This window comes from Danio rerio, chromosome 20, assembly GCF_049306965.1.
Source record: "Danio rerio strain Tuebingen ecotype United States chromosome 20, GRCz12tu, whole genome shotgun sequence".
NCBI classification, from domain to species: Eukaryota; Metazoa; Chordata; class Actinopteri; order Cypriniformes; family Danionidae; genus Danio; species Danio rerio.
The window spans coordinates 37,452,208-37,464,256 of NC_133195.1; the positions used below are offsets into that span (position 1 = coordinate 37,452,208).

Genomic DNA, 12,049 nt, shown 5'->3' on the forward strand with positions numbered 1-12,049 from the left:
TGGGTCAGTTGGCATTTCTGTGTGGAGTATGCATTTTCTCCCCTTGATCGCGTGGGTTTCCTCCGGGTGCTCTGGTATCCAAAGACATGCACTATACAGTAGGTGAATTGGGTAAACAAAATTGGCCGTAGTGTGAGTGTGTGTCTGAATGTGAAAGTGTATGGGTGTTTCCCAGTGCTGGGTTGCGGCTGGAAAAGCATCTGCCATGTAAAACCTATGCTGGAATAGTTGGCGGTTCATTCCGCTGTGGCAACCCCTGATAAATTAGTGACTAAGCTAAAGAAAATTGAATAAATTTTACATATACATTCACCCAATCAGTGTAGATGTACACTACTGAAGTTCCTATTGTGCTGGATTAGACCTTGCTCTGAAGTAGGAGCTGATGTAGTTACCCTATATTGCATTGCTATAATTAAAATCGTTCGTAATACCTGCAGAGCAAACGTGACAAAAAGTGTGTATATTCAGCAAGTTATAGTTATAAGAACTATTAAAAGGTTCCTCCAGTACCAAAACCCTATAGCCAATAGAATGTGTAAAGGGTAAATAGAGTAATCCCCAAAAAAATGTCTCATACCGTGAACTGTGAGCTGAACGTGTCGGTGTGCAGTTCCTGCTGCATTCTTGGCCACACAAGAATAACGACCCGAGTGACTCAGATCTGCAGCTGTGATCTCAAGAGGACCTGAGAGAAAGCAAGAAAATAAAAACTGAATTCAATTTAGATTAACATCAACACTCTTTTCACATCCTTACTACATAAAGCTTACCTGATGGTAGTATTGTAAAACCCTCTCCGTCTTTAGCTAGTCTCAGTCCATCTTTGCTCCAGTACAGGACAGGATGAGGCACTCCAGACGCAGTGCAGCCGATGACCACCGGGGACAGTCTGCTCACTACAAGCTCCGTGGCCTCATCCGCAATAGAAGGAGGAACTGTTGAGGGAGTTAAACATTAGGACTCCATGGAATTGAGATATAGCTTTAGACAGATGTGGAAGTAGGAATTCACCATGTACAGTCAGCTGAATGGCTCTGCTCTCCTGGCCTGCCTCATTGGACACAACACACTCGTACAGCGCCGTGTCCTCTACTGACGGTGCGATGACCACCAGAGAGCCTGACGACAAAAGCCTGAGGACAGATTGCAAACTGATAAACTGTATACAGTCATGAATTGAATGTGATATGGAGCAATATCTAGCTTTATGGTCATTTCAGACCCAAATTTAAGAGTAATGCTCAATTGGTTTAAAGGTACAGTAAGAGGTGATATAAAGAGAGGGAGGAAACCTGGCTGAACCTGTACATATTCTGGTTTTGGTCAGTGTTAAGGGCTTGAGTGTTTTTGGTCCAGCTGACAGAGGGTTTGGGGATACCAGTGGCCTCACAGGATAGTGTTGTCTGGACATTCACTGTCACAGTGATGTTAGTAGGACCCTCAGCAATGGATGGGGGCACTGGAGTAGGAGAGAATATTTGAGTGGACTTCAGGACATTTTCAAAACATAAAGTCAATACTCAAAATAATAATATACTGACATTGGCTTAAAAAGTAGAGCATTATGCTAGCATTAGCAATGTCATGGCTGCAGAAGAATGCAGAAAAATGCCTAGCTCAGATGCAAAACATTTTTAATCTTGATTATTTTAGCTTTTCATGCCATATTCATATTTTATTATAGCTTTATTTAAAAAAAATACTTGTAACAATTTCAGTTTTAAGAATTTTTAAAAAGCATGTCCAAATACAGTACTGTATTTCGACACTCACCATACACTTGTAGATCTACTCTCTTGCGCTCTGTTCCCGCCTGGTTGGTGGCCATGCAAAGGTAGCGGCCTGTATCAGTCACCTGCGCTGAGAGGATGCGGAGTGAACCATCCTCACCAAACTTATACCTAAACATAAAGTGCATTTGTTATAGCCCATAAACAAAACTGACAGTTGTGAATTGTTTAAAAAGTGATCTGCGCTGCTGACCTGGGGTTGTTTCCTGCCAGGATGGAGCCTTGCTTCCTCCAGGTAATGCGCGGAGCAGGGACTCCATTCACAACACACTCTAGAACAACCGGCTGATTGATATGAACCGAAACAGACTGAGGACCATCCTTTATAGTGGGAGGAACTGCAGAAAAAATGCAATAAAGCTATCTTAAAATGCTCACACATAAGCGGGGTCACAATATTTTCCCAGGCAAAGACATTGCTGGTCACCATTGACACTAAGCTTGAAGTGGCGTCTCGTTTCTCCAGCAACATTGCTGGCCACGCATGAATACTGAGCACCATCTCCAAGCACTGCATTGTTGATCTGCAGGTAACGGCCACTGGACAAAACACGCACTCGTGGAGACATCTGACAAAAGCAAAAGACATTTATAATGTTATCAAAGACTCCTATTTTAAATAAACAATGAACATTTAAAGTTTATAATGATCAAAAACGTAAAACAATCTGTCACAATTTCCTTAAAAAAATATTACGCAAAGCAAAACTTGAGACTTATTATATATTGTAAGAATATTTTAAAATAATAATAACAATAATATATATCGGGGTAAATACTATAAATGCAGTGTTGATGAGCATACACTCTAGTGTGTATAAAATACTTTAAAATATAACAAAATAAAAAAGTAAAGTATTTAGTATTTATGTATTTAAATCATTTATTTCCCTAGAATTGTTTTCAAAATTAAATTATTAAAGCTATAAAAGCTGTAAATATTAGAAAAAAGTAAAATATAATATAATATAATAAAATAAAGTAAAATAGAATAAAATAAAAATAGAATAATAAAATAAAATAGAATACAATAAAATAAAATAAAATAAAACAAATTAAAACAATAAAATAGAATATAATCAAATAGAATAAAAAGAATACAATAAAATAAAACATTATAAAATAATTAAAGTAAAATAGAATAGAATAAAATAAAATACAATAAAATAAAATAGAATACAAAAATAAAATAGAATAAAATAAAATAAAGTTAAAAAGAATAGAATAAAAAAATATAAAATAGAATAAAATAAAATAAAAATTAATAAAATAAACAATTATAAAATAAAATAAAGTCAAATTTAATAAAATAAAATAAAATAGAATAAAATAAAATACAATAAAATAGAATACAAAAAATTTAATAGAACACAATAAAATAAAATAGAAAATAAAATATTTTAAAATACAATAAAGTAAAATAGAATAGAAAAGAATAATAGAAAATAGAATAGAAAAAATTTCAATAAAATAAAATAAAATAAAGTAAAATAAAATAAAATAAAATAAAATAAAATGTTTCACGATTTCATAGCAGACTATAACATTGAATGTTGTTTTCACTGGATACCTTCAGAGGTGCATCGTCTTTAAGCCAGGTGAGGGTTGGAGGTGGAACTGCATCTGATTTACATTCCAGGGTGACCTGTCTGTTCTGCAGGACAGACACATCTTGCACACCTCTGTCTCCAGCAATATTGGGTGGAACTGTTGGAGCAGATTACCATTTTGTCTATTACTGTAGGAAAGGCCACATTTTAATTTGATTATCACATTGTAATTGCTTTAAAAACTCACCATGTACTCTAACAAGAAACTCTTTATCATCATCTCCAGCAGGGCTAGAGGCTAAACAGGTGTATCTGCCAGTGTTCTCCACCTATAAAGAATACGCCCAGACATGATTTAAAGGGTTATTTCATCACAAAAAATGAAATAAATTACTTAACCTTTATTTGTTCTTGAGTTTCTTTTTTTATGATAAACACAAAAGAAGATATTTCAAAAAATGCTTGAAAACTGCAATCTTTGACATCCATAGTATGTTTTCCCTATCATAGAAGTCAACGGTTAAGCAGTTAAAGCATTTCTTCAGCTTTCTTCAAAATATTGCATTAAAAAAAGAAAGGGCCACTTGAGAGTGAGTAAATGTTTAATTCTGAATGAACTTTGATGACTGAAAACAAGAATGCTATGTCCCAATTTGCATCCCATTCTCTGTTCTAACCTGAGCAGAAGCAACTCTGAGCATCTGTCCATCTCTGAGGAGGCGTATGTTTTCTGTCTGAGGCAGCGGCCGGCCGTCCTTCAGCCAGGTGAGTGTGGGTAAAGGTATGCCATCAGCCTCACAAAGCAGCTCCAGCACATGATTCACAACCACAGAGACTTCAGCAGGCACACCTGAGCCATTGATTCGTGGAGGGTCTGAGAGATGGGACAGATGCTGATGAGTCAGAAGAAAGAGTCTTTTTGATTTTATTTTGTTGCTCTTTCACTCACCCAGTACTTTGAGGCTGAAGTGGCGGCTAGCATCTCCAGCTTGATTATGTGCAGTGCAGGTGTAGCGTCCAGTGTGGTTGACTAGCACATTTACAATCTGCATTGTGCTGTTTTGGTTGAGGAGTGAGATATGAGCATCTTTAGAAACTGATGCACCAGTTCTCAGCCAAATAATGACTGGACTGGGCGTCCCATCAGCAATGCAGATGAAAGAAGCTGTGCTTCCTTTCACAACTGTTACTTCTTCTGTACTGCCTGCCCCGTCCAAACTTGGAGGAACTAGGAAGAATGACAGCAAATTTATGGGTTTAAGATGAAAATAACAATGATTTGTATTTTTTTTTCCCACATGGAAAGAACCTATATAAACATATCGATTTTTAATATTTGTGACATACATAAAATTGGCTAGATTTCTATATTATATGTACATATAACCACATATATGTTTATATATATATATATATAGGTACGTATATGCATATATATGTTTGCCTATATATTAGTAAAATTATTAAAATCCATAGCTGCTAGACAAGATAAATAAAAGCCCAAAATGTAGAAACTAAATATATATATATATTTTTTACATAATATCATACTGCATATAGGTTTCATAAATGTCCATATACCCTCATATAGGTAATTCCATGTGGGTTTAATTAAAATGAATGTTTTAATTGTAAATACCCCTAAATGTTAACTATAAAAATATACACAGACAGATTTACTCACCATATACCTGTAGGGTGTAGTGTCTGTTGTCCACACCGGCTCTATTGGAGGCCACACAAGTATAGCTGCCCCCATCAGATACCTGTGCACGAGCAATTCTGTCAACAAAATAAAAATGAATATAAAAAATTATTCAGGGTGAGAAATAAACACCTGTCACCGGCAAAATATGGTTACTTGATTGATAAGGATCTTATTTTTTCACTCAGCTGAAGTTAAAATAAAGTAAAATATAATAAAATATAATAGAATGAAATAAAAAATAAATAAAGTAAAACAGAATAAAATAAAATAGAATGAAATAAAATAAAGTAAAACAGAATAAAATAAAATAGAATGTAATCAAATATTATTTTGTGCAAATATGAAATTCAGTATGTATACTAATAACAGTTTTTACTATTAAAATATATACCTATAAACTATTAAAAATAGATTTTGTTATTTGCTATGCTTTTTAATTACTACTAAAATAACAGTTCAATTTCACATTTTGATTCAATTTTCATTACTAAAAAATGTTGTTTGTTGCTTATTCAAACTACTTATTTAACAAGAGTTGAAAAAACACAATTCTTTTTTTTTTCTTAATTTAATTGATTTTTTATGTATTGGGACAACATGAAGGAAGTGTGTTAAACCAAAGATTATAGAATGCACAAGACATGTTTCTCGTATAGTTTTAAATGGGGAAAAGTGGTGAATATGGCGAATGAATAGTACAGGAGCCAATCATCGATCACTATAGACTGACGATTCGCCAAGGGAAAAAGCTTGGACCAGACGTGTGCTTTAAATTTTCGTGGTCAACAAATACACTGGAATCTCAGCAAGTACTTGCTAAGTTCACAGACATAAGAAATATGTCCACATAAAGCTTAAAATATGTACCTTTTATTGAATTAACTAAACTTAAAAACAAAAGTTTTTTGGTTTTGTAACCTGTATAAAACGAACGTGAGGTACAGTCCCTCTTTCCTTTCAAACACACATCACATGACCGCAACTACTCAGCAATATGTGACTTCAACACCCACAGCAATGCAAACAAACTTGTAAACAGAGCTGCTGTTATTTCTGCAGGAGATTCACCATCAAGACCAAGTTGAAAATTACTTCAGATGACCAGCGCGATCAGACAACCATTATCCAGCAGATGATAATATGTAACACTGCTATAAATGAGGTTGGTGTTGTGATCTTGTTATTTTCGAGTGCACATGCGCATCAGCTCGGGCAACCTGATTAAATGCCAAATTTGTTTTATTCAAACTTTAAGAAACGTTAACTTATGAGACAGTTTTTGTCTAGTTTTATTGGTAACTCCAAATATGTAATGTAATTGTAAGCTTGGCAAACAGTTTTGAAGAATTTGATGTTTCCCGATTCAGACATAATGCCCAAGCATACTGCCCAGGAGGCGTTTCAAAGATGGCCACCGAGTGAAATGACTTGTCTTAAAGGGACTTTGGTTGAACCCAGCATTCCTTACAGTGTACACTAACCTGAGACTTTATTTTTATTTCCTTTACTGTACTTAATTCATGGTTGTAACCGAGTGCATTTCAGGAATGTATTCATCAAATAAAATGAAAGAATATTAAGATTTAACTGAGGGGTTTAAAAGATAATTAACCTTGTAAAGCATCTTACCGCAGGACTTGGCCAGCAGACAGCAGGCGTATCTGAGACGATACTGGAAGCGGCAGACCATTCTTCAGCCAGTTGAGCTGGGGAGGTGGAGAACCACTAGCTACACACTCGATATTTATTGAGCTGTCCAGCACTGTGGTCAGTTCCTTAGCAGCAGGCCCATTCCCCTGGATCAGAGGAGGAACTGGGAACGAGACATACAGCTATCAGATGTCTGGCAAAAAATGTTTAATAAATAAATCAATAACAACCAGTCCCATAAAGATACAACTTACCGTAGACATTTAGGTTGAAAATTCGGTCCTCCTCTCCAGCCTGATTGGTGGCCACACATGTGTATTTTCCACTATCAGATGTGTGGACAGCTGTCACAGTCAGTGTGCTGCCATCAGGGCTGATTCTGAAGAAAAGAATCATGCTCAACTTGTGTTGTATCATTACACAAAAACATTATGGAAAAACAGTATGCGCACTGAATAGCGACATAATGACACTCACTTAATGTTCTTCTGTGCAGTTCTGCTAATTGTCATACCATCCTTCAGCCACTGGATCTCAGGGGTAGGAGTTCCTTCAGCGCGGCACACCAGCTGGACGCTGTCGTTCAGCAGGACGCTCATCTCACTGGGTAACTCAGATCCTATAATGTTTGGCGGGACTGAAGAACACAATATGGACGGTAAATTGGTCTAACAAGAACACTGCTGAATGCATGTTTTTTTGGTAAATATTCTGTACCATGTATTACAAGATGGTAGTTTTTCTGGGCCTTGCCCTCCACATTGGATGCAACACAGGTGTAAGTGCCACTGTCAGATAACTGTGAGCGGGAAATCTGCAGCTTACTGCCCCCAGACAGGATATGCATCTCTAGAGACTCTGAGTTTTCTACAAAGACAATCAAAACAAGCATTAGACATATTTTGATTAAGAGTTTTAAATCCTGCTGACCTTTATTGTAATTTTTGCCAAAAAAAAGTCAAGGAAGTTAATGGGAACCTAAACTTTTACTATCACCATTTTATGTTCTGCAGACGAAAAAAGCTACAGTTTTGGATCAAGGTGAGGGTGAGCAATTTATGACTATTTTTATTTTTTAGTTCTCTTTAAGACACCTGTAACTTGTCTATCTCACCTATTACTCTGCCATTCTTCAACCAGGTGAGGGAGGGAGGAGGGATCCCGGTAGCATCGCAGGCGAAGGTGACAGGATTACTAATGGTTTCGACAACACGTTCTTCTGCTGGGCCGTCCAGCCTGGGGGGAACTAGACAAAGTTTGATAAAACACTGACTGTAACACAAACAGAATTAAGCTTAACAAATGAATCATGTAAAATGTGGGGGAAATACTTAATTACATTTTAAACAAGATTTTAATACTACTAATCTATAGTTTTTATCAAAATGTATACAGTAGCATACATGTAAACTGAATCAAAGTAAATAAAAGTAAAATAAAAAACAAAATAAACTGTATTCTGTACAATAGATAAAATACAATATTTTACATATAAACTGTATGTGTACACACACTCTCTCTCTATATATATATCGATATACTGTATATACTGATGTTTGGGGTCGATATGATTTTCTACAAATAACTATTATTTTTATTAAGCAAGCTTTATTTATTTGAATTTTGATAATTGAAAAATGTTTTTTACAAGAGAAATATTTATTGAACACCAAATCAGCATATTAAAATTTTGTTTTAAAAACAAATACATACAGTACACATTTGTATAGTATTTCTATATAGCAGTTTCTGTTTTGCTTTTCACCATGTATGTTGAGATGGAAGTTCTTGTCCACTTGACCTGCAACATTTGTGGCCTTACAGACATACTGGCCTGTATCTGATACCTGACAGACAGAAAGAATTTACATTTATACTTCTTAAAACTACATTTTAACTTTCTTTTCTAAAGTAAACAAGAGTAAACAAACATCACTAAGTTAAGACATTTCTGACTAAAACAGTGGTTGCTTTTACAGCTTTCAAGTAACATTTTCTATAGATATGATTTAAACTTTAGTGTAAGCTCAAAGCTAATGAGCTTTCCTAAAACACACCTCTGTTTCCTTCAGTTGCAGCATTTGTCCATCCGCCAATATGCGCAAGTTGGCAGTCTCAGCGATAGGCCGTCCATTTTTGTACCAGGTGATGACAGGAGGAGGCACTGCATTAGATTCACACTCCAGCATAACAGATTTGCCCACCTGAACATTTAACACCACCGGAAGATCCCCACTGTTGTGTCTGATACTGGGAGGCACTAAAAAATCAGATAAACGTAAATAAGCTCACATGCAGGAATAACAGAAATGTTAAAGGGCACAAGTCCACAAGACAGGATTTGTAATAAAGACAGAAATGGTTTAAAAGATCTGTTCTAACTATCTGTGATCAGCTGCACCTCAAGAATGAGATTTACAAGTATTTTTTAAAGTGCAAATTTGTGACAAAAAAAGACAGTAAACCACTTTGTAATTCATAACCGCTAGAAACACCACAGCTCCATGTCAGTACACAGCTTTAAACAAGGATTTTCTTAACTGCTGAAAAGTTTAGCAAAGACATAATATACAAGCTTATGGCAAGTGAATATATAATACAAAATTTTATATTCTACTAACCATATACTGTAAGATAAATAAGTTTTTGGGCTTCTCCTGCTGGGTTGACAGCAACACAGCTGTATTTCCCCCCATCAGACATCTTTGCTTTCAGGATCTGGAGAGTACGACCACCTAGAGACAGAATATGACAGTAAGAATTAGATAAAGGGCTGTGCTTTTATGGCCCTGTCTAAATCTAGCATTGTTTTTGTTAAAGAGCCCATATTATGGGTTTTTGAAAATGCCCTTCCATGTAATTTGTAACATAGCTCTAAGTGAAGTGAAGTATCCAGCTAAGGCTTAAATCTGTTAGTGAACAGTGTTTTAAACTGTTGATTCATCTATAAAAGAGTCAACTCATAGTGCTTCAAACAAGTCGCCTTGATAACGAGTCATTAGGTGTTTCGCCATGACGTACTAACGAAAACAAGTTATTCACGTGCAAGCGCAAACCCGGGAGATTTCAAACCTGCGGCCCTGCCCTCTGACATAGAAACCCAGACACACACCCACAAACACACACACACAAACATACCGGTCGATTAAAGTCACACTGCAGATGGATATTATTGAGTCTCTACCCAAAGATGAAACCTCAGCATTATAACCAAGCAGATGGAAACAACTGGAAACTTCTGAAAACTACATGCTACAAAGAATACTTCATCAGCGTTTGTTAAAGGAAGGATCAGTAAAGAGTAACTTACTGATGGACATGTTAGGATGGGTTTCTTCCTCCATTTCTCAAGTGTAAGTATGTGCGATTAAAGTTGCCTCGTTGACTCTAGCTTGCAAATGTATTTAGTTGTGATTTGTTACTTGTAACCGTGTGTAAGTTACTGTATCAGGTTAACTCGCTTTATTCTCATATCGCGTGCAAAGTCACGTTAAAAACGCGACACGTGCTGCTTTGTTTACGTTTTGTTTTACTGTGTGAGTGTGTGCGCGCTAGTTGTCGTCCGTAGGAGGGTTAAGTGTTTGTGTGTGTGTGTGTGTGTGTGTGCGCGCACGCGCAAGGACGAGGGCAATATGTGTGTGTGTGTGTCTGTGAAAAGAGCAGAGTGAGACAAGCTAGAAGATCTCCTCAACTGTTTTTGGAGTTTTTGGTCAATAAAATAGTTAGTCGTCGGTATTTTCAAGTCCATCGTCTGTATTTACATTGACCCACTGGCAGCTAAAATCCACGCCTACACTATCGAGCATGTATGAACTGTGATTACTTTTATATTGCTGATTAGCTGTTGGGCATTTCACTCTCTCACTGAAGGCAGTCGACCAATCGCAACAGACTGTCATCGGTCCAATCAGCGCAGATTAGCTTCGCGCTAAGGAGGGGTTTGGGAACAAATGAATCACTGGACGATTCATACAGGAGTCGCTGGGATAATTAGGTAAAATAAATGCAGATTATAAGACCATGAAAGTGTTTTTTGACCTTGCATGCATATTAGACTGTTGTTGGAGACCCTTACAACCAAGATATGACCCTATTTCATGTATAATATGGGCTTTTTAATATAATCACAAGTGGACAACACTAAATAAAAGTCTGAGAGTCTGGCACACCACTTCCAGAGGATTGTGAAAATGCATTCAGTTGGATTGCTTTACAAGTGTAAACCTATATGTGGTTGATTTCATTCAAAAAACACCTCTTCACTGCCTAGCGACCTGATTATTGATGTAAAAAGACACAATGTTCTCTTACAAGTCATGTTTCTTAAAACAAACCCACAACATTTGATTTTGGGGCTTATAAAGCAGAAACTAAAAGTTGTTGCTTTCTCTATAATTTCACAAATTCTCCTTTTGCATTAATACTTCAAGCGTATGGATTTATTTTGCCATATTACATAGAAAGATCAGAAAAAGTCCATACATAAACCCACCCATAGATACACTCCCCTCACAAAAATCAGGAAAGTGGTTTAAAGTAGCCATGGATTAAAACACCAGGTGTAAACAGAGATGTGTCTCACTTGTCTACTTGTGATCTGATCAACTAAAACACACCCTAATAATAGCCTAAATTGTGTAATTAGCTTTTGTGTGTGAGTGTGTATGTGTGTGTGTGTGTACCAGGCATTATGAGTGCGTTGGTGCTAGCCTGTACAGGTCTCCTGTCTTTGAACCATCTGAGGGTTGGTGGCGGGAGTCCAGTGGCCTCACAGTTTAGAGATACAAAGTTATTCAACACCACGGTCACATTCTCCTCTCTGATGCCCACAATAGTGGGAGATACTTATGAAAAACCCAAACAAATATGACATTATTAGTTATAAAAGGTCATCATATATGATTAATTACTTCAGACAATAAAGCTTGATATTAACTCAAGGTCATGATGGTTTAATACATAGGGAATGCATTAATTGATAAAATGGATAACTTAAAATGCAATGCAAGGGAAAAATCTAAATATACTCACCATGCACATGCAAGTTGAAGGATTTCTCTGCTGTCCCAGCTAAGTTTTGAGCCACACATACATAACGTCCTGTATCTGTCACCTGTGCATTTAAAATCTACAACACACACACTATATTTCATTATTTATTATAAATAAAATGATTATATTATTATATACAAACATTCAACAACATATTTATATATATTTTAATTACTATCATTTATACATTCATACATTCCTTAGGCTTAGTCTCTATTTCAGAAGTCGGCACAGCGGAATGAACTGCCAACTATTCCGGCATATGTTTTATGCTGCGCATGCCCTTTCACTAGGAA

At 36.2% G+C, this 12,049-nt stretch overlaps 1 protein-coding gene across 4 annotated transcripts in view; it reads right to left on the minus strand.

The window, feature by feature from the left end:
• Nucleotides 1–12,049, minus strand: part of hmcn1 (hemicentin 1) — a 172,146-nt gene that overhangs the window by 21,810 nt on the left and 138,287 nt on the right. For all 4 annotated transcript variants that reach the window (XM_073932713.1, XM_005160720.5, XM_068215478.1 and 1 more), the window contains 22 exon segments: nt 11,733–11,829; nt 11,384–11,545; nt 9,323–9,436; nt 8,759–8,961; nt 8,467–8,548; nt 7,816–7,947; nt 7,419–7,568; nt 7,179–7,338; nt 6,956–7,080; nt 6,681–6,864; nt 5,028–5,125; nt 4,293–4,571; nt 4,021–4,217; nt 3,591–3,672; nt 3,364–3,500; nt 2,221–2,362; nt 1,987–2,131; nt 1,777–1,904; nt 1,306–1,462; nt 1,015–1,136; nt 774–938; nt 581–688 (listed from right to left, as the gene is read on the minus strand). In XM_073932713.1, coding sequence (XP_073788814.1) covers nt 581–688; nt 774–938; nt 1,015–1,136; nt 1,306–1,462; nt 1,777–1,904; nt 1,987–2,131; nt 2,221–2,362; nt 3,364–3,500; nt 3,591–3,672; nt 4,021–4,217; nt 4,293–4,571; nt 5,028–5,125; nt 6,681–6,864; nt 6,956–7,080; nt 7,179–7,338; nt 7,419–7,568; nt 7,816–7,947; nt 8,467–8,548; nt 8,759–8,961; nt 9,323–9,436; nt 11,384–11,545; nt 11,733–11,829 — 3,169 coding nt within the window.